The sequence below is a fragment of the Clinocottus analis genome, unplaced genomic scaffold (genome assembly GCF_023055335.1).
Source record: "Clinocottus analis isolate CAN_PGR_092001 unplaced genomic scaffold, fCliAna1.0.p SCAF_8, whole genome shotgun sequence".
NCBI classification, from domain to species: domain Eukaryota; kingdom Metazoa; phylum Chordata; class Actinopteri; order Perciformes; family Cottidae; genus Clinocottus; species Clinocottus analis.
This window is the reverse complement of record NW_027176240.1, coordinates 13,990,921-14,012,647: the sequence shown is the minus strand read 5'-3', so window position 1 is coordinate 14,012,647 and position 21,727 is coordinate 13,990,921. Positions and strand designations below refer to the sequence as shown.

At 43.7% G+C, this 21,727-nt stretch overlaps 2 protein-coding genes across 3 annotated transcripts in view; both read left to right on the top strand.

The window, feature by feature from the left end:
* Positions 1-10,839, top strand: part of unc5b (unc-5 netrin receptor B) — a 47,658-nt gene extending 36,819 nt beyond the window's left edge. For both annotated transcript variants that reach the window (XM_068568382.1, XM_068568380.1), the window contains 9 exons: positions 3,759-3,953; positions 4,354-4,722; positions 4,834-4,921; positions 5,305-5,479; positions 5,567-5,806; positions 6,587-6,736; positions 7,186-7,350; positions 7,477-7,655; positions 8,096-10,839. In XM_068568382.1, the coding sequence (XP_068424483.1) occupies positions 3,759-3,953; positions 4,354-4,722; positions 4,834-4,921; positions 5,305-5,479; positions 5,567-5,806; positions 6,587-6,736; positions 7,186-7,350; positions 7,477-7,655; positions 8,096-8,261 (1,727 nt within the window). In that variant the 3' untranslated portion in view covers positions 8,262-10,839. The remainder of the gene's footprint in view (positions 1-3,758; positions 3,954-4,353; positions 4,723-4,833; positions 4,922-5,304; positions 5,480-5,566; positions 5,807-6,586; positions 6,737-7,185; positions 7,351-7,476; positions 7,656-8,095) is intronic.
* Positions 10,840-15,401: 4,562 nt separating this feature from the next.
* slc29a3 (solute carrier family 29 member 3) lies at positions 15,402-21,548 on the top strand. The gene is made up of 7 exons (XM_068568162.1): positions 15,402-15,486; positions 16,409-16,520; positions 16,617-17,040; positions 17,490-17,572; positions 17,852-18,078; positions 18,255-18,417; positions 19,661-21,548. Exons 3-7 carry the CDS (start codon positions 16,720-16,722, stop codon positions 20,301-20,303), a joined length of 1,437 nt encoding a protein of 478 aa, XP_068424263.1. The 5' UTR covers positions 15,402-15,486; positions 16,409-16,520; positions 16,617-16,719; the 3' UTR covers positions 20,304-21,548.
* The last annotated feature ends 179 nt before the right edge of the window (positions 21,549-21,727 follow it).

Below are 21,727 nucleotides of genomic sequence, written 5' to 3'. Positions count from 1 at the left end.
TGAGTTAGACTCACACTGACACCCAATGTGCAGCCCGTGATGAGTTGGGGGGAATCCAGCTGACAGCGCATTAGAGTCTTTGAGACGCGCATCCGCAGAGGCAGTGAGATATATTCAAGTACACACTTAAAAACATTTACATGCACAAACCAACGCACGTCCACGCAAGCAGACAACCCTTGTAAAAGTATGTGCAATTAGAGGGGGGGGCGGGGCGGGGGGGGGATCATATGCACACAGTGCTTCAACTCCATCAGACATGCATGCAAGCCTTGACATAAACAGGCTTCTATGGAGCAGCCAGATTAGACAAATACATCCTTAAGAGGCTGTCAGGGTAATGCCCTCGAGAGATGGAAAAGGGGGAGCACTGTGCTGTGGGACATCTGTAAAAGTACCACTTGGCTCACAAGAGGTTACTGACTTTTTATGTATTTTCCCAGCACAATAATTGACAGATTATTGTGTTGTCACAAATTGTCCTGATGACATAATGACTCTTAGCGTTCCGATCCCTACTTTAATCAATCAAACAACGGCTGACTAGAATGACTCATTCATATTCAGTCCCTTAGAGGACCCGTGGAATAACCCAGTCATAAATGTAAAATGCTCTGAGACGCCACAAACCATCGTCTCTGCTGCGTCCTAGTAGATTTTAATTGCTTCTAAATAAATGGAGAAGTTGGAGGAACCCATTTGGTGTTTCGATGATCCTTGGGCAAGAAGGTTATTTGGTTTGAGAGCTAGTAAGTGGCAAAAGGGGGTTTAGAATTCATCAACCTACTCAAGGATCATTTAAATTGATGGTTATGGCAGAAAAGATTGTTCCTGTCAGGATAGAGTTGATTTTATTTTTCATATGAAGCTGATAACACACCCTGTGGGGTGTATGAAGAGCTGGGTTTTAATCTGCATATTTTCCCTCTTGTACTATACAACACCAGCGTCGTTGTTCATTTGTAAGCCTTCTTTAACTTAACACTCATCCAAATGATCCTAATCTCTTTTACAGTCATTTCCAATTGGCATTTCTTCTCTTTTTGTATATTATATAAACAATTATGCTGAACTTCCTTCCACAATGCTGCATATTATCATGCATTTCAATAAGAAGTTATTGTTTTTTTTGACATAAAGTATGTTTTCTTTCTTGTTGTACGCCTTTTATATTTACATTTCTATTTTCATATTGATGAGCCGAGTGTTTACTTTCTGCTTTGTATTATGTTATTGTATCTTTCATTTGCATTACAACAAGTCCATCCATTTTTATGTTGTTGTATTTTTTTCTTTTCTTCTTCTCTTGTTTTGATTTCTCTTGTTCAAACAGATAAAAAGATTTCTATTGAACATGCAAGCCATCGTAAGTTCACCTTTCCATGACTTCACTAACTCTTTTGCTGTCTCATACCTTACTGTTTGTTCTGTGTGTGTGTGTGTGTGTGTGTGTGTGTGTGTGTGTGTGTGTGTGTGTGTGTGTGTGTGTGTGTGTGTGTGTGTGTGTGTGTGTGTGTGTGTGTGTGCTCATACAGATGAGGAGTCCTAACATCCGTGTAGGCACGTGATGCTGAATGTGAGCACTGTTTTGTTCTGAGTGTGGATTCACTTGGTTGTCATCTCAGATTGAGCCTCACCTTTTTGTCAAGCCTTGCTATGAGTGTTGTAACCCGTCTCCTCTCGTGTAACATAGGTTTCTGATCTGGCTCCATGTTATCATGGTTACATAACATTTGTTTTAAATTGACTCATATTTGTTTGTTTGTTTGTTTACTATATTTTGTTGTACGTTTTCATATTTTTCCTTTTTCAATCATGTCTTATACTGCACTGTGTGTATTGTTATATATGCACCCTTAGCCCTATTACTTGTATGTGTAACGTAGTTGGCAATAAATAGTTTCTAAATCTGAGTCGGAGTCTGATGATGGTTTACTGAAACTGAATAGAGGGACAAGATACAATTAAAGCAAATGCTTGTTGTAACAGTTCATCTGGATTCAACCCTGTGTGCTTAAAACAAATCTACAAGCTCTGTTACAAAGGCAGCAAAATGATGTGCTGCTAAACTGAGACCCATTAACACACAGGCTATGAGGTGGAAGCACAGCACTTCATTGAAGAAAACAGTTGATTTATGTCTGACTTTCTGTTAATCTGTGATATATATAGTTTACATTGGACAGAGGTAATTCCTCTAGCTCAATGTGACGTGAGCTCAGGGAAGAGCGGCCACGGTAATGCACCTAATTCGCTATTGTTCCGTTTCTGGTAATAAGTGCGGATGGCTGTCGGATTTGGTTCCATTGCGCCACGTGAGCACGGGAGCTCTCTCCTGCCAGCCTGCCTGCCTCCGGCTTTCCTCTCCTCCACCCTTTCTCCTGCTCTCACTGCTGCTCTGTAGTGTCTGTGGTTTCCTCCAACTTCTTCCTCACCCTCTCCTGCTCTTTTAACGTCGGCCTTTTCCTAAAGCACTGCTACCCTTATCTCCCCTCTCCTCATCACCACACTTATAATCCATCTGTCCTCTCAACAAATCACAACCTTATCTAACTCCTTCCTATCCCTTTCGCCAAATTGCCTTTCCTCTAGCTCTCTCCTCTGTTTATTCTGCCTCCTCTTCTTGTTAACTCCTCTTTGTCTCCCGCCAACCTTGCTCATTGTCTGCTCCTCTTCGCTGCTGGGATGTGAATGGCTCATGTGTCTGACTCGGGTATGACTTTGCCCGTGTTGGGCAGTCAAGCCTAAGCAGGCTGTGGTGGCTCTGCTGACCAATCACAAACAATCACTCAGCAGGAGAAAAGATAGGAAGCCCAGTAGGGAGCAGGTGAAGTTATGGCAAACCACCCAACCTCCACCAGATCGATCCATGCAGACTTTTGTTGTCAGATGCACTGCAGGCCAGGAGGAGCTGTTTCGTACTGCTCCTTGACTTTCCTCGATGATCTCTTAGCTAGAATAGAAGAAGCCAACGCTCTCATTGAAATGTACATACCCACTGCATTGGCTTAATTTATGTCATCCGAAATCAGTTGATGACTTGTAGAAAGAGTGCAAAAGTAACTTTGGTAACATCATGGTCTGATCATAGCTGATCCACCTGAATAGGATTCATACTATTTCCTACAGTTTTTGTTTTAGGGTTTAATTATCTCCTTTTTATTTCCCGGACAGTGTTTCCTCACTGAGCCGTAATAGTTTGAAAGTAACACAGAAAAGTAATTAAGCACTAAAAATAGGGTAATTTAAGATATACATTGATTTTACTTGAGACTGCTGAAGCATCACATTAGATTCATCTAATGCATTTTTAAACGGCACAAGGTCTGTGGATTTTGAACTGCCTTCACTTACATTGGAATCACTCTGAGGCGGGATCTCTTTCGGCCCAGCGTGGACCGAAGGAATAACTTCAATGTACAGATGTGGAAGTGTCTGCATTGTTTTAAGATACTCTTAAGAATTACATTTCTACTAAGACTGCCCATGTAAAAAGAAAAGGGCCGCAACCGTGGATTATTATTATTTTTTGAGTACTCATGTATTTTATGTACCCGACTCAAAATTCCAATCTTGGACAAGAACAACTTACTTACACGTCTTTCTGCTTCAACTGATATTTAGTAAATTAGATGATATATTTTGTGAAAAGGGGTTTTCTTCCCCTCTTGTCCTTGCCTTTCATTTCTATCTGTTTGTTTATTTCCACGTGTCGCTGTGTGGCGTCTTGACCGTCTGCCTCTCTGTCTCTCTTCCAGCGCTGGCCCCAGGTATGAGTCGCGCAGTCTATGCCGGCCTGGTCGGGGCCCTGCTGCTGTGTGTGATTCTGGTGTTGTGCGTGGGAGTGCTCGCATATCGCCGCCGATGCCGCCATCTCCATGGAGACATCACCGATTCTTCGTCTGCTCTCACTGCCGCCTTCCACCCTGGCAACTACAAGCCTCCGAGACAGGGTAGGTTCAAACAGACACACACACACTCACATCCAGCGTACATTCACACACAATTTCCTTTCTATTATTGTGTTTATTTCCCCAACTTTGATTGTTTTCACTCATCCTCACTGATTCACTTGAAGCACAATTCAGTTCATTAACACATCCCTATTTATATCCTCCCATAAATCAATTCTCTATACATCATTTTTCTCTTGCTTAGTCAATTCTCCAATCTTTTACTGCATGGCATTTTTTTTTCACATTTCAAGCATTCGTCATGGTATCCCTGCCCTTGTTCTCGCCATTAATTAGAAACATTAATCCATGCCACTCGCGTCACTTTTAGCACTTTCAGGTCACACTGTGTCATTTCTGGTGATAAGAGAGCAGCTCCTCTTTTCTCCTGTGTCCACAGATAACCCTCACACGCTGCATCCCTCAGCTCCTCCGGATCTGACAGCCACAGCGGGAGCTTTCCGTGGGCCGCTTTTCTCCTTGCAGCATGGGGTCAATGACAGCCACCACAAAATCCCCATGACCACATCTCCCTTGCTGGACCCATTGCCGAGTCTCAAAATCAAGGTGTATAACGCCTCCACTCTGTCCTCCCTGGAGCTCCCCGTGGACATGGGTTTATGTGACGGAGAGATCCTTAGCCTGAAGTCAGTGGGCACTATGGGGAGAGAGCGAGATTACCACAGCCACACCCTCTCCAGAGAGCCGGGGCTGAGCACCAGCGCCACCCTGGGTAATCTGGGAGGACGCCTTACCATCCCCAACACAGGTAATATACAGTTTTGTCACATCATAACTCAGAAGCCTCCAGTGTGAACCAATGACATGTTTAGTTAATCCCCCAAAGGGATAAGAGAACTCATGACATCTTCTCTCTTAGGTGTGAGTCTGCTGGTACCGCCTGGCACTATACCTCAGGGGAAGTTCTATGAGATGTACCTTATTATCAACAAGTGGGACAAAACGACGTGAGTGTTTTTCATCTTCAATTCTCTTTTTCATTCATCTCCTTCACAACCACAAGGCAGAACAGACCTCATGCTCACTTCAATCAGAATATTCTTCCCGTGCACGGCTCACCTACTGCGAACCACTTGAAGTTTGTTTGAAAGTTCTCTCATTTTTTTGAGAGGATAAAAAATTGATGAACTTTTGAAATTGGAGTGGATTCATTTTTTGGGGACATTCAGTTTTCCTCTTGTACGTCAACACCAGCATGTCCAAACCGTGTTGTGGATACGATGTTCTTCTATAAATGAAGTGTGATGTTATGGCAACTGTTCCAAACACCTGGTGTTCTCCCTCTGTGTGTGTGTGTGTGTGTGTGTGTGTGTGTTTCTGACCTTTACAGGCTACCCTCTGAGGGAAGTCAGACTGTACTAAGTCCTGTGGTGAGCTGTGGCCCATCCGGTATGTTGCTGAATCGTCCCGTGGTTCTTACTTTGCCCCACTGTGCCCAGCTAGACACCCCTACACCTGACTGGACTCTCACGCTCAAGACCCAGACTCACCAGGGGGCGTGGGAGGTGAGACATCCTCCGACGATTACAATACAATGGGTAGCCCGTTGGACAATGTTGCATCATGACACCCTGCTTGCATCTTGTTTGCAGGAGGTGCTGACGGTAGGAGAGGAGACGTTGTCGTCTCCTTGCTACTTGCAGCTGGAGGAGGAGTGTTGTCATGTTCTCATGGAGCAGCTGGGAACATACGGCCTTGTGGGTCAGTCCTGCCCCCCGCAGCCGGCCTGCAAACGGCTGCAGTTGGCACTGTTCGCCCCTCGAGCGCCCTGCCTCTCCCTGGACTACAGCCTTCGTATCTACTGCATCCATGACACCCCGCATGCACTCAAGGTACCGCTTGTGTGTTTGTCTGTTCACCTCTCTTCTTTATTGTTCACTTTTCTTCTTCTTGTTTCTTTTCTTTGGTCACTTTATATTTCTGTTGTTTCTTTTCTTTGACGTGTAAGTCATTTTGGCGGTACTGTGTACTTACTGATGGGGTGAGTATTACTGTAATAAGTGCTTTGCTCGTAATTCATTTCAAGCTGCAAAAAAATTATAATTTTTAAGCTTTAGTTGGAACTCACAGCTACAGGAAAGTTGTTTTTCGTCATAAACAACGTTTAACACACTTTTCAAAATAGTCACAAAATAAAAATGTAAACAAAAGTACCACCTTGTTCGCCCCTAATCAAATTCCAGTATTACACTGAATCTCACTTACCCACTAGAAACCACAACTCTAAATAGTACAGCACAATACAAACCCCCAAGTAAACAGCAAGCGATCGCTTCATCCAGAGAAATTTGGACACGTTGATGTTAGATATTTTCCTTCTCTCAGTCCCTTATGTATAAAGTGTTCACACACCAGCCGGGCTAGTAAACATGAGCGGGCTGTGTGCATTTTATTGGCATCGCATTCCATGATTTCTGGCGGCTAAAGTTCAAACAGCTTTCAGACTGTTAGCTATCACACATTTCCATTTGGAGACCTCAACTTAGAGAATGCACAATGCATTTTAATCGAGCATTTCAGAAAGCACAGTTTGAAATGTGCGAGACTGAAGAATAAGGAAATTGATGACGTCAATGTGTTCCAAAGCCCTTCTTCTCTGTGCTTCTCTGCAGGAGGTGCTGGATTTGGAGAGGAGTCTAGGAGGAGTATTGCTGGAGGATCCCAAGCCTCTGTTCTTCAAAGACAGCTATCACAACCTGCGCCTGTCCATCCACGACATTCCTCACACTCACTGGAGGAGCAAACTTCTGGCAAAGTATCAGGTCAGACACTCGTTATCAGCCTGGCACGAATCAGCAGCAGCTTGAACGATGTAGATCCAAAAAGCCGTTGATATATTTATCGAAGTGAATGTGCTTTCTCAGAAGCACAGCTAGTCGACGAGGCACCTCTGTTCTAAACGGGCTCTCCGCTGCATTCACAGCTGCAAGGAGATTGCAGGCTGAACCCCTTCTGAAAATAAATACAGAGCGAAATCTGATAGTGGTCCTAATTTATGGACAGTTCGCTTTGGAAATAAATTGTCCTTTTGCAACCAGACCCAGTTGGTGGAAACACTCGATATCAATACAAAGCATATTGCACGTTGCTCGAATGGAAACTGTCTTCTAGATCTTTCCTGATTGTGCTGCTCAGGACAAAATAGCTTCTATCACAGTGTAGAGACCATGTTTTTACAGCTTTCCTTTTCAACATTTGTCAACGTTCACAGGAGATCCCGTTCTATCACATCTGGAGCGGCAGTCAGAGACCCCTGCACTGCACCTTCAGCCTGGAGAGAGGAGGCCTCGCCGTGTCACAGCTCACCTGTAAGATCTGTGTCCGACAGGTGGAGGGGGAGGGACAGATATTCCAGCTGCACACCGATATTCAGGAGGTAACGCTTACGACTAAGATCATGCAAACGCAGATAGAACATTGCAAATAAAGCCTCACAGTTTGGCCAAAAAAAAACAAATATTAAGATTGGTCTCAACGCTTCCCACCTTCTCTGTCAATCCAGACTTTACCCCCGCACTCACCCCTCCCCTCAGGAGGCACCTGCCTGCCTTCCTCTCAAGTGGGACCCTATGCCTTTCGCTTGCCTGACTCCATCCGCCAGAAGATCTGTGCCAGTTTGGATGCACCCAGTGCTCGAGGATGTGACTGGAGACTCCTGGCACGCAGTCTGGGCTTTGACAGGTCAGATCTGCTTCACATGTATGTGTGGAAGGCAGCGTGGTCATGCTCGAGTCCAGTGTTGATGCTCAGCTTCCTCGTTCCTACTGTCAAGCAATAACTCAGATTTGTGTATAAGAAGGCATAAAGCTATTCTCTACCTGAGGGGTTTCTCTTTTTTTGACGAAGACAGGCAACTGGGAAAAGCATTGGGTCATATGCTTGTCATACTGATTTGAATTTGAAAAACAAGACTTGAATATTATTCAGGGATATGATTTAGCCATGCATGTTGTACATTGCTTGAATTCAGAAGATATCTCACAAGGCTAATGAGCTAATCCTGGTTTGTAAAATATGTAGTTAAAATTATATGTATCTGCCACAGATAATGAAGGACTTAAACAATAATAGAACACTTTCTTTACATTTCTGACAGCTTGCCTTGTTTTTCTGTCCCTCAGGTACTTGAACTACTTTGCCACAAAGCCCAGCCCCACAGGTGTTCTCCTGGACTTATGGGAAGCTTGTCACCAAGCTGACGCAGACCTGGTTTCTCTGGCGACTGCGCTGGAAGAAATGGGCAAAAGTGAAGTGCTGGTTGTCATGACAACAGATGGGGATTGTTGATTGGTCAAGGAACAAGAGAGCGAGCCAGACTTTTTTCTTTTCTCAACCGTGATGAAAATAAGAATACCTGCCGATGAATATGCACAAACCATAAGCCCACAGAGCATTTTGGTTCCTTCACACGCACTGTATTACCTCTGCCTCATCTTACCTTTTCACTGACCCCTGCTCGGCCACTGTAGCTACGTGTTCACAGTAAACCCATTCCTATGATAACTGCTAATCTAATTCTGCCTGAATCCTCCAAAGCAAATGTTGCAGCTGCAAGATGTGAAACCAATTTGAGGGTACGAAAGCGTAAAATGGGTGCAAAGTCATGTCATGTGTGGTGTTGACTGTCTTTTTTAAAAGATTGAAAATTATGCTATTTTTGTATATAGATAACAGAAGCTTTGGGACAAACAAACAAAATTCATGAATTCAATACGAACGCACGCACAATAACGCAAACAGACAAATGCTAACACGGGATTAGCCATGTTTCAGTTGCAGCATGAAAGTGCATGATTTCACACCATCTCACCTCATGGCAGGGGCTTTTTGTTTTCTCCATTGTCATTCTGTGTGTGCAGTGAATGACAGGCAGCGCCAACCTGTCTGAAACCTCCTCAGGCTATAGACACACTCCAACATACACACTTACACACAGACAAACTGGTCATTAAGAGGCACAGAATCAGGCTAGGATTTCTCGTTCAACTGCTTGGACTGTGTACGAATCACATGAGGTCCAAAGCCTCACGGTTGGATGGCTTGAGCATGTCGCTTTGTGCTTGAAAGAAGAGCTGCCTCTTCTTTGTGGTAGGAAGGTGAATCGTGAAGTTAATTTAAGAATTTGCAGATAAGTAAACCGACAGACTCTTTATATTGTACCAACAAATGCCTCAAAGCCTTGGCATATCATTCCGAATCACAGGGGTGTTTCTCTTTCCTCCCACACTCCTCCGATCTGTGGGGAAGAAACTGCAGACGAGCTTTCTGGTCATTCCTTAAAAGTTTCCTTTGGGGAACGCTCTTTAAGTTATTATCCATATTTGTGGATTTTTTATTTCATTGTCATTTCTGTTACAATCATAAAAAACCTGTTCGATCATCTGTACTTATTTAGGCTGCTGAGCTGCTGTGTTGTTTAGTGTTTTTTTTTACTTTAGTAGAGCAGGCCAAATGGGAGAGTTATGTGCATAGTGGATGTCTCGGTGAATAACAAAACCATGTTATTTGTTATTTTTAATATGGTGCATCTATTCGTAAAGTGTGAAGTGTTAAAGTGTGATTAGAGGTGGTCAAATGTCCAGGTGAATACGCTGTATGCTGTATTTCTTAGGCATTTTTGCTTTACTGTAACTGAGGGCCGTTTCCATTGTTCAGAGATGAATATTACAGAGCAGATTAGCCTTTCCTTAAATCAACTTGGCACCAAGGGACCATAAAATTGACCTCAACACTAATACATTATGTCTCAATCTATTCTCTGTCCACCACTTATCCATGTTTCCATCTGTCTATCCATCACCCTGTAACTCATTATGTCTCCCTTCTCTCAATGTCATAACGTATTGTTAATCGTTATACTAAGCCGCCTGCTTTGTGGTCAGGGTCCTCAAGCTTTTTGCATCGTCAATAATGTTCTGTCAGTTATTAAGAGACAGAAATTTAAATACTTTCATCTTTCAACTTTGTTATTGCTTAAGTTCTGTGTGTTTTTAAGTGTTTCTTTTCTTTCCTCAAAGCAAAAAAGTGTTCGTATCATTGAAACCACAAAAACCAAAACACAGGCAGTATCTCCCCCCTCCTCTACAGCAGTGAGTCATGTCACTGTTTGTGTGAATGAACTGAAAACACAAGTGTGTATGCGTGCGTGAGTGCGAGGGTATGAGTGGGCAGGTGGGTGTGCACGTACAGTGTGTGCACACGCTTAAGAGCTGTCATTTCTCTTTGTAAGTGCTATGCAAGTACAAAAGAAAAGCGAAGCATTTTGACTTCTTTTGTTTCCTGGAAGAGTAATTCTATTTTTTCAGATTAGGGCATTGACAGGGTTTTGATTTTGTATTCTAAAGTGGTTTAACATTTTTGGTTACAGTGGTATGTGAAGGAATTCTTCGTCTGGATCGGAAGGATTGGATCACTGACCAAGAAAGTTGCTGTTAAAAAAGCCCATATGGTAGAACAAAACAACGTGCGACAATGGCAACGAAACAAGTTGTGACTAATACCATGAACTCGTGCCCTGCGGGTCTTTGTCCGTGAGGAAATATCTGAATACAATCACTTCAGAACTTTGGATCCCTGAACATTGTAGGACTATTTTTCTTTCCTCAAATCTTGCTCCAGAGACTGGCTCGCTGTAGACTACAGTGTTCATTCGTCCAGAATTCTTGAGTATCTGTTGGATCTCTGGCTATACCTCTGGATAATTTATGCCGGAGCTGGACTGGATTCTACATTGCTCCAATAAAAGAGAAATATTTAGCCTTTGTTTCAAGAAGTCAGACATTTTTATGGAAAAAAAAGCAGATGGATTCAGTGACTTTATTTTATCTGTGTAAAGTATCAATTGTAAATAAACGTCTAGCCTTCTTACCTGTCACTAAATATAATTTTTATGCAATAAATTATATTTCTTAGTTTAACAAAAGTCTGTGTGTTGTTATTGAATTAAAACGTGCAAAACTAAACTCAATAAGAGTAGCTTTCATGAAATCCATAGCACAAATTATCGGCTTCTTTGGAGTTTCTTTGTACGAGAATGGCATGTGGTTTTTTTTTTTTTTATCAATTAGCCCTTAATTTCACAGCACATAGAAAGCTATTTAACCTGTCCCTCTTTTCCTCACACCTCATTGGAAAATTCCCTTTGGTCCATTAAGCTTTGAAAGCTTTTAACTGGCAGGCTGTTCGGCCTTCAAATTAACAAGGTTTTCGAGGCACTAATAGTGTCCTTTAAGGATTGGCTCTGGACGACTTCTAACCTTGTAGGGTTTTTTTGACAAGGAGGGAGTTACGTAGGGATTTGTCAGATTGGACTCTTATATTGCGAGAAAATATCAAATGTCATCTCTAGCGAGAGTGCACTGCAGTATTGTCTTCACACTTTGCACCCGTTTCAGTCGATGCGCTGCTGATTGCGGCCCGGTATGTCACCAGTATGCCTTCAGTGCATGACTTAATTGAACCTTTTGCAACACATACAATGATAGGGCAGTAAAGACCTGACTGCAGCTTCACCCCTAACATCTAAACAGGATATGTTTGCTACTTTTTAGGGATTAAATTGTCAGAATATTAATCTGAAGATGTGTTAAAAAAAATATTTGGAGAACAAGCCACGCCAGTAAATGCACACTCTTACATGATGTGCAGCATTTACAACAGATATCAAGTTGCATTATGAAATGATAATAGTACTTTTTGAGTTTACCTTCACATATATTTAAATAATTATGTGGCCATTTGCTTTGAGAGTAGCATAAAGGTTTACGTTAGAATGCTCGCGAAGCCTTTCCTGAAAACATACATGTCTTAACAAGGCATATAATTCTAACCTCCAGAATAAGTACATGGAGGATGTATTTAAGCTCATCCTGAAAAGACAAACAGAAACAATTTGAAGTGTATTATTTGTGCGGATTGTCCTCGCACAGTTTTATCTGTTGTTACCAGGGGAAACAGCAGTTCGACAGCTGTGAGTTGGAGAACGCTTTACATTCAGACAGTGATTCATTTAAAATGATTAGTTTGGTACAGTAGTGTGCACTTATGTGTCACTGACACCCAAGAGTCTGCAGCTTTTTACTCCAGTCGATGACACAACACCAGCCGGTGTCATGTTTGACTGTAGAGAACTTCAAATATGATGGTATTGTAATTGTTTTTACACTCCAGAGAGGAGCAATGACATGCTGCTGGATATGCTGTCCTATGGTGCCCTCACCTGGTAAATATGATGGGTTACTCACTTCTCAACAAACACCAGAACACATGTATTGTTTTAGTATTAGAATATTATGGAATGACTTACATGTGCCATCAGAAGGTTATGTTTGCTGTATTAAGCACTTCAAAGTGATAGTATTGTATTTAAAGCTTGATGAAGGAAATGTCATCCAAATAAGATTGTATTGCAATTACCGGTAGTATGATATTTCTGACGCTACACTGTAATTGTATCATCATTATCATCATTCAATGATTTAAGCACTGGAAATTAATTGAAAATATAAATGTATCTCCAAAAACACAATGTTCTTTATGTGTATTTGAAACTAAAAGGATAATTACTATTTGAGGGAAGTGTCAGTTTGTTAAATGTGTAAAACTGAAATATATAGGCTATTTCTGACTCATCTGGTAGAGGTTCAAAGATGTTAAAAGTAAAATTAAATTAAATTTAAGTAGTCAAAAATATAATAATTATAAGCTGGATTTAAAAAGCTGCCATTTCAAAATGTACACAGAGCTATCTCTTGGGTTTGAAGCATATTCAGAAAAACCTATGCTCCCAATTTTCTTTTGCGTAGAATTGATTGTATATAAAACCCCAGGGGTCAGAAGTAGCAGAGTCAGAAGTACAACATGATAGACAAATTGCATATCCAGGTCTGCTCAAAGATCTCTCAAAGAGCCACCTCTTAAATAAACATCATGACCACTAACAGAAACGCTCATGACGTCTTCGGCCTAATCGGGAACCTTTCCCCTCGTCCCATAGAGTGGTTTGCAAGAAATGATCATATGATAACAAAGGAACTGCTCGTTCTTTCAGATAGAAACATACAGATTCTCCTGTCTCCCTGCTATCAGGAGACATGCTGAGTTTGTGTGTAAGATTAAACAGAGACAGTTCAATGACAAGTCTGAGAATAACAGTGAAACAGTAACTGATTAAGCGTAAATCATTTTTTCTTCCAAAATTGTGTTAGGGCAAATTTTACTCTCAATCGAGAACAAAGCACCGGCATGTTTCTTCTGATTTAATCTCGTGGGCTACATGCACAAATTTGCAAGAGGTAGATTTTCTTTAGCTCAGTGTGACTGCCTCGGGGTTTGCCTCATCTTGTGCTTGTTGCTGGCTGTGTTTTCCCCTTTGCTTCAGGCCATTGGTGGGTGTAGGTGCTTTGCCTCAGCTGATTGAAGTGTTTTTGGGGTTGCTGCAACAGACCTGGATGACCTCACTGACACTGTGCCCCTGCTGGACCCACTGCAGTTTGCCTACCGAGCAAACCGGGTGGGTGGATGATGCAATAATATGGGACTGCACCATATGCTGCAACACCTCCACTCCTCAGGGACACACGCAAGGGTCCTGTTTGTGGACTTCAGCTCTGCATTTAACACTATCATCCCGGAGGCACTTCATCACAAACTCCCCCAGCTCACTGTACCAGCCCCCACCTGCCAGTGGGTAACAAACTTCCTGACAGACAGGACGCAGCAGGTGAGGCTGGGAAAAATCACATCCAGCACCCGGACCATAAGCACTGGCGCCCCCCAGGGATGTGTGCTCTCCCCACTGCTCTTCTCCCTCGACACCAACGACTGCAACGCATGCGCCTCTGGGGACCCGACAGTTAAACTCTTGATGTTTGCTGACGACACAACGGTCATCTGCCTCATAAGGAACGGTGTTAAGCCTGCGTACAGACGGGAGGTTGAACAGCTGGTCTCTGGTGTGGTCAGAACCACCTGGAGCTGAACAAGCTGAAGACTGTAGAAATGACAGTGGACTTCAGGAGGAGGCCCCTCCCCCCCCCATCCTGGACTTGTACATCTCCAGAGTCAGGAAGTGGATTGGAAAGATCACTTCAGACCCCTCACACCCCTCACACAAGCTGTTCCAACTCCTCCCCTCTGGTCGGCGCTACAGAGCACTGTACGCTAAACCCACCAGGCACAGGAACAGCTTCTTCCCACTGGCCGTCAGTCTGATGAACAATCAGTGGTGGAGGAAGTACTGAAGTTTAGTACTTCAAGTACAAGTAGCTACCCAGGAAAATTAAAATAAAAGTAAATGTACTACATCAACAATCCTACTTATGTAAAAGTAGAAAGTATTTACTTTTAAATTTACTTTAAGTATTAAAAGTAAAAGTATTCACGCAATGGGTTGTCTCTCAATGTCTCTGGCTACCATTTTGATAAAGAATGCAAATATAGGTACTGGTAATACTTATGCCTCTACAGAAGTCACTACTAGTAATAATTATAAGCAACCGAATTAAATATATATTTTAATTTTCAAAAAGTCAGGGTCATTAACATAGACAGGAAAGGCTCAGATGAGGCTGACTCTGGATTCATGTTGTCTGTCGAATGTCGAATCCCTGATTACGTCTGTGATTGACGTATCACAGATACGTTGATTATACGCGTATGCGTTGCTTATACACATAGTTAGTTTAGTTTTATTGTTTATTCCAAATACGTTTATAATGGTGTGTTTGTGTGGTTGTTTTCTTGCTTTCTCACTCAGTTTAAGCATATTTAAATTTCTAAACTCTGCAGAGGAAAGAAAAGGGGAGGTGTGAGACCGGTAACAGGGCCGGTCTGAAGACCGCTTGGCCGGAGGTCCAGGTAACAGCCCCCGTCGCGCCGGTTCCGGTCTTCTCTCTTCTGGCGGGCCGGACTGGACCCGTTGGCGGGCCGGATCCTGCCCGCGGGCCGTATGTTTGACACCTATTAATTGTTCACAATGTGAACAATTGTTCACAATGTGAACAATTAATCAGACACCTCCACCACCACTATCTGCACTTTCTGGACGACTGTTTTCTTTAATGTCCATTTTGTCTTTTTTATATTTGTCTTGCTTATTGTATGTATATAAGTACGAAGAGCGAAGTGAAACCGGCGTCAAATTCCATGTATGTGTAAATTTACAAAGCTGCTTCTGCACTAGATGCAGCCCGGGTATGTAGTGTGGCTTTCAAAATAAGAGCCTGTATTATTTTTAAGATTTGTGTGTTGTTGTTTTTTAAGTAAAGCTCAGGTCCGGCTATAATGAGTAGTGCGTCAATGCAAGTCGCGTTGTTATTGTGTGAAATATTATTATTTTGAGTCAATCTGGTTTCGACTTGTTAAGCTTTTAGTTTGAAGGATGTTTTGCCGGAAGAGGTATTGTGATCGCTACTGTCAGCTGACCAGAAAGGAAGTATTCTGTGGATTGATATGTCAGTGTAACACTTTGGAGAAAAGACAGGATCAACAGTCGGGGAGGTCCAACTGTGAGGTATGTTTCACTTTATTATTTAATATTCCATGAGCCCAACATCCGGCCCAGGCCGAGGTGGTGAGCCGACTGCTACGTATGGACGTAAAGTGGACGTGGCTGGGATTCAAAGCCTTAAGTCTTGAGTCTGCGAAAGTGGTGTATCTTCACGTGACTATTAGTTCCTTATAGGCACGCGTGATGCTTTAGGATGCAAGGTCAGCTTTGTTATTTCAAGTCAGCTTTCCTTTAACCCCCTTTAAGTAGTTTCAGTCACACCATCCTATTGTGCAAGCGGGTGGTGCTGCTGAAAGGCTGTCAGTGGCTGAAAGGGGAGCCGTGCATGTGTGAGCTACAACTCTCCTTATTGCTGAAAGTCTGTGTAAGAGGCAAAACAATCACGTTGCATGTACGAAATGCAAAACAATCACGTTGCATGTACGAAATGCAAAACAATCACGTTGCATGTACGAAATGCAAAACAATCACGTTGCATGTACGAAATGCAAAACAATCACGTTGCATGTACGAAATGCTGAACTACTTGAGTGTATGAAGCATGTACCTTTGCCAAACCCCTGACTACAGGCACACGAGCCCAGGACCGATTCACGTCCACAAGCTGCTGCCGAATAGTTGTGATCCCAGTGCCACCTTATAATGTTGTTGGCACACTGGCAACAGGACATTGTGTTCACGTCAAATTCCACCTTATCTGACTCATCATGAGTCATTTTTCAATCGTCAGCCTTTTTATCCCCATTGAGGGAGCAGTGTGTCGTACTCAACAGGTTTTTTGTCAAATGAACTGACTGCAGCTTCTCTATTTTGGGATTTACAAGTGTACTATCTATAAAGGAATACATTTGGGAAAATACCTGTCACTATGCCCACCAATGAATGATAATCCTCAAGGTTAAAAAGTGATTTATTTGTATTGCAGCGTATCAGGATCTGGACAGTTGGAATGGTTTCTCCCAACACCAAGATCTCTCCAGACAATGGCTTCACAGCTAATATTGTGTCTTTTCCTTTATGGACAAGCACATGTAGATGTAAGCATTGTACAAGCCCACGTCTTACAATACCATTGTTGTTTCACAGTGATTCTTTGGTTTTAACTTGTATTTGTATCTTCCTCTTCTTCACAGCGTTCTGTTTAATACTTCCTGTCTTGGTGTTCTTACACTGCCACACTCTTCCTTATTCCCTCCCGTCTTTACTTTGAGAGCAACCTTAATTCCGTCGGTGAAAATGGACGACCCGGAGCCTTCGCAGCCCAGTCTCAACTCCGTCTATGTTCCGACTGCTCTCGGCAGCCAACATGTGTCTGAGGATGAGGAGAGCGAAGACCTGAGTCCTTCTGTATCACTTCTGCCTAAACGATCCTCATTGCCTCTGATCATGCGCTACAGCCCAGATGACTCCTACTGTTTGGTGTATCTCATCTTCTTTCTGATGGGCATCGGCTCCCTGCTGCCCTGGAACTTCTTCATAACAGCAAAACACTACTGGCTCTACAAACTGAGTAACCACACCCAGGGTGGCGATAAGGAGCAACATTCAAGCCTGGGCGTGAGTAGGAGGGATACCAAACTACACTACAGCGACTCTGCTCATTGTGCGTGCGTGGACACAGGAAGATGCACATTTAGTGCAATTCTGCATGCATTTTATAGCACGGTCACAGTCCCGTGACAGATGTGAGGACTGAGTGTCCTGTCGCATGTCTGAAAGAAATCCATTGCAACAGAATTATACAATTAGTAACGCCAAGGCGCTTGTTGAGGGCAACTAAGATAAATGCGTAGAGCGGTACAGTCCGGCTGGTGAGGATGATCCGCTTCCTTTGTTTCAAGAATGGATGGAATCCTCAAGATTTCTTCCATTGTGAGATTAATGCTTTATTTGTATTTGATAAAAGCCATAGCAAAAAATAAGAAAGAAAACATTTTTACATTTTGTGTGAGAGACTGCAAGTGTGTTCTTCTATTCAAGTAAATTACAATGTTTTGTCTTTACAGGACTACTTTGAAAGCTATCTGGCCATTGCCTCCACAGTGCCCTCTCTGCTATGTCTGATCCTCAACTATATCCTAGTTAACAGGTGAATACTCGCACATGCAGCACATTCACTTCAGATGGTTTTCTTCGTCTGTCTCTGGATGTTGACCATGTCACATTTATCCTATCAAAGGCCTTACAAATTGTCATTGTGAGCAGCAGAATACATGTGGGGATAATTCATAGCTTACTGTCTCACATTTGTCCAACAGCACTGCACCAAACGCGGGCTTGTGCTTGTGTTTTCATTTGATCAGTCGATCTTTGATCTTTGACCTACTCCTGCCTCATTGCTGTACATCTTTGTTTGTGGTGTCAATAGGTTATCTTCCAACGTGCGGATCCTGTCGTCTCTTTTTGTGATCCTGCTGGTGTTTGTGGTGACCACGGTGCTGGTGAAGGTGGATGTGTCGGACTGCAGGATGGCGTTCTTCTTCAGCACGCTGGCCTGTGTGGCTGTCGTCAGCGGCGCGTCTAACCTCTTCTACAGCAGCATGTTCGGCATCAGTGGGCATTTCCCCATGAGGATCTCTCAGGCTCTTGTATCAGGTACAGCTCTCATTCAGGTCATATTGCCTTTTGTAGTGTTTATACATTACCATTGTACACATGTCTTAAATATGCACTTAGTTGCTTCAATAAGGGTTCACTGATGAAATAATGTTATGCATGCCTCTTTTGAACTGACTGCACAATACATTAGCGGAGGTCCTTTCTTGTCTCAGGTCAGGGCATGGGGGGCACGTTGAGTGCATTAGCGTCAATAGTGGACCTGGCAGTGGCGAAAGATGTGACAGACAGCGCTCTTTTCTATTTCCTGACGGCTGACATCTTCATCTTGCTCTGTATCCTAACATATGTGCTGCTGCCGAAGCTGGCATATTCCAGGTCAGTAGCAGCCAAAGATATTGAGGTTCCTATACAAATTCATACTGTATTTTCAGAATACAGTATGTAGGCCTGACGGTTCGCCACTGATATTCTGATATTACAAATGTAGGTTGTGATTACATCTTCCCTTGTCCTGTACAATGTGCGTTCATCTGAATCTGAGTCCTTTATAGAACACAGTGAAGCAGTGTGCATAATATCTGCCAGTGGGTCATTCCTCCCACCACCACCAGATGGTGCCAACGTTACTCTGCTCTCTCTCCACCCGAGGAGTAGATGCTCCTTATCTGTACACACCGGTGGCCATCAAATTCAAAGATCTCCACATTGTCGAAATCATCTAAATATGCAGCCATGACATTGAATATCTCAAAACACTGAGCTAAAAACTCTGTACACCAACAAAAAAAACTCTGCCTGGCTGGTACGTCAGTTCACACGATCTCAGGTTGAGACCTTCTTGAGCAAGACTCTTCATAATGTGGACAGAATCAGAGCCCGTCGGTGCCAAAAATGAGCACTTTCAGTGGACGTTTATTGACGGTGCCAAATTGCCCTGAAATGAAAAGACTGCAGCCTGGGTGGCATCTGCTGTATGCAGTGCTCTTGCTCAATGCATGACTACTTTTAGAAACAATGATCCCTATTAGTCAAAGACATGGGAAATTTGATTGAAAAATTCCAAAGTTACCTTTTTAAGATGGCATTATTACAAGCGGCCGAAATGAGCTTCCTCCGTAGGGTGGCCGGGCTCAGCCTTAGAGATAGGGTAAGGAGCTCGGACATCAGGGGGGAGCTTGGAGTCGAGCCGCTGCTCCTTCGTATCGAAAGGAGTCAGCTGAGGTGGTTCGGGCATCTAATTCGGATGCCTCCTGGACGCCTCCCATTAGAGGTTTTCCAGGCACGTCCAACTGGGAAGAGGCCCCGGGGAAGACCCAGGACACGCTGGAGGGATTATATCTCCCGGCTGGCCTGGGAACGTCTCGGGGTCCCCCAGAACGAGCTGGAAAATGTTGCGGGTGAGAGGGAAGCCTGGGTCGGTCTGCTGGGTGTGCTGCCACCGCGACCCGACCCCGGATAAGCGGCGGAAAATGGATGGATGGATGGATTAATACAATCTCATTATAATTGTGTTTAGGGAACAGGTTCAATACATCTTTTTAAGTTTTAGTTTTAGGAGTGAAAGACTTTGAGATTTTAGTTGTACAAGTCACTTGCTGCATTCTGTGTCTCTCTCTAGATACTACATGCAGGCGGCAGCGCGCCCCAGTTTAGAAGTGGCGAGCGAAGGAGGAGCAGCATTATCGGGAGCAGCAGACGTGGGGAGCAGTGTCCCCATCCCGCCCCTGTGGCTCATCCTCAGGAAGACGTGGATGCTCGGCCTGAGTGTCGTCTTGGTCTTCTTCATCTCCATCATGGGGTTCCCTGCACTATCGTCTGGGATCCAGTCAGTCAACAAAGACAGTGGCAGCCCCTGGACCACCACTTATTTTGTGCCCCTCACAAGTTTCCTCATGTACAATGTAGCCGACTTCTGTGGCAGGCAGGCCACAGCCTGGCTGCAGGTTCCTGGGCCCACCAGTCGAGTCATGCCTGTACTGGTGTTGTGTCGCGTCAGCTTAGTGCCACTGCTGATGTTCTGCAACTACCAGCCAAGGAACCCCCTCCACACGGTGCTTTTCACCAACGACGTGTACCCTGTGGTCTTTAACTGCCTGCTAGGCCTCACCAATGGCTACTTCGGCACTCTGCCAATGATCTATGGCCCCAAGGTCGTACCTCGAGAGCTGGCAGAGGCCACAGGAGTGGTAATGTCCTTCTTTCTTTCTCTGGGACTGGCTGCGGGATCGGCTTTTTCCATGCTTATTGTGCACTACATCTGACCAGGCTATTGAACAACCTCGTCATTTACATAGTCACAAAGTACTGAGCCACGTCTCTGCCTTGAAGGAAAACGACTAATGCTGTGTTCACACCGAAGGCGTCAAAAAAATTCTCGATTTCTCACACCAAAAGCAGCATGACTAATCGCGGCGCCACTAAGGGGGCGTGGCTTATCTCCGCCGCTTTTCTCCTTGAAAAAAAGCGATCTTTTCCGTTATAGACTATAGATGAAATAACAACTAGATCTGCTTTGTACTTGTTGCGGAAGTCCACGGTGTCTGGGTTCATGATAATATCCGTAGTCCCACAACAGCGCCTGAATGAAGCCGCTATCAGCGCTCCTTCCGGGTGACGGGCAGCAGTTTGGTTCAGGACGGCGGTGACGAGCGGAACATCTCAACGCTGATTGGCTGACGCAACTATGACTCACGCGTTTTTGCAGCCGAAGTGGGGAAATTTCGACTCGCGCGTCGACCCGAGTTCGCTGCGCGACCTGCGGCCTGTTCGTGCTGCTTCTACGCGTCTGACGCGCTGCCCGCTGGACAATACGCGTCCGCGCAGCTTTGACGCGGCTGCGCATTGACTTCACATGAAATCTTGACGCGTTCGGTGTGAACACAGCCTGAGGCTCCCTTAACTATGAAGCCTCACAGAAATATGCGTTTCCATTTGATATGGCTCATGCTGTGCACCTTTGGAGACTGCCATGACTTGGTTGTTACATATTCAAGTTCAGGAGGTGGCTCTCCGGGCAACATTAGCAATCAGTCGAGTCCATAAGGGACATCTCAAACAATCAAAGTTTTCATATTGCAAAACTAAACCAAGGGGCTCAATTTGTGAGACAGTTATGCAGGTGCTATTTTAGTTCCTTCCACTGTAATAAAATATGCAGACGGAAAAGAATCATCAGTGAGGATTAAGCTGGCACATGATACATTGCTGTGTCTTCTGTTTGTACACCTTGTAACTGAACTGGAACATACTTTATAAACTTAACATTGCCAGAACTGGAATTTTTTAAATATTGCAGTCCATAAAAGGTGATGAAAGGGAGACACCTTGGAAATATTTCATGCTCCAACTTAAACATACTAACCTTTTTTTCTGCACATTAAACATTGAACAAAAGGTTTGGAAATGTGTGTTTGGTAGATTTCTCTATTCTAACAGCCTGTTTATTTATTTTTCAAATGGAGCCCCATTTGTAAGTAACATTCATTGGTGGGATGCGCCCATGAACAATTTGTCAAATGCCAAACAGCTAATTCTGCGGTTATTAACTCTTTTGAGCTTCCTGTACCTCAAAGGTGCTTGATTGAGTACATCTCAATGCAGAAATGAGATTCTGCACTAATCAGCAATCCCATTTGTCCAGTCTGGAACCTGTTAGCGTGTATAATTATTGGAAGCCTGGTGTAGC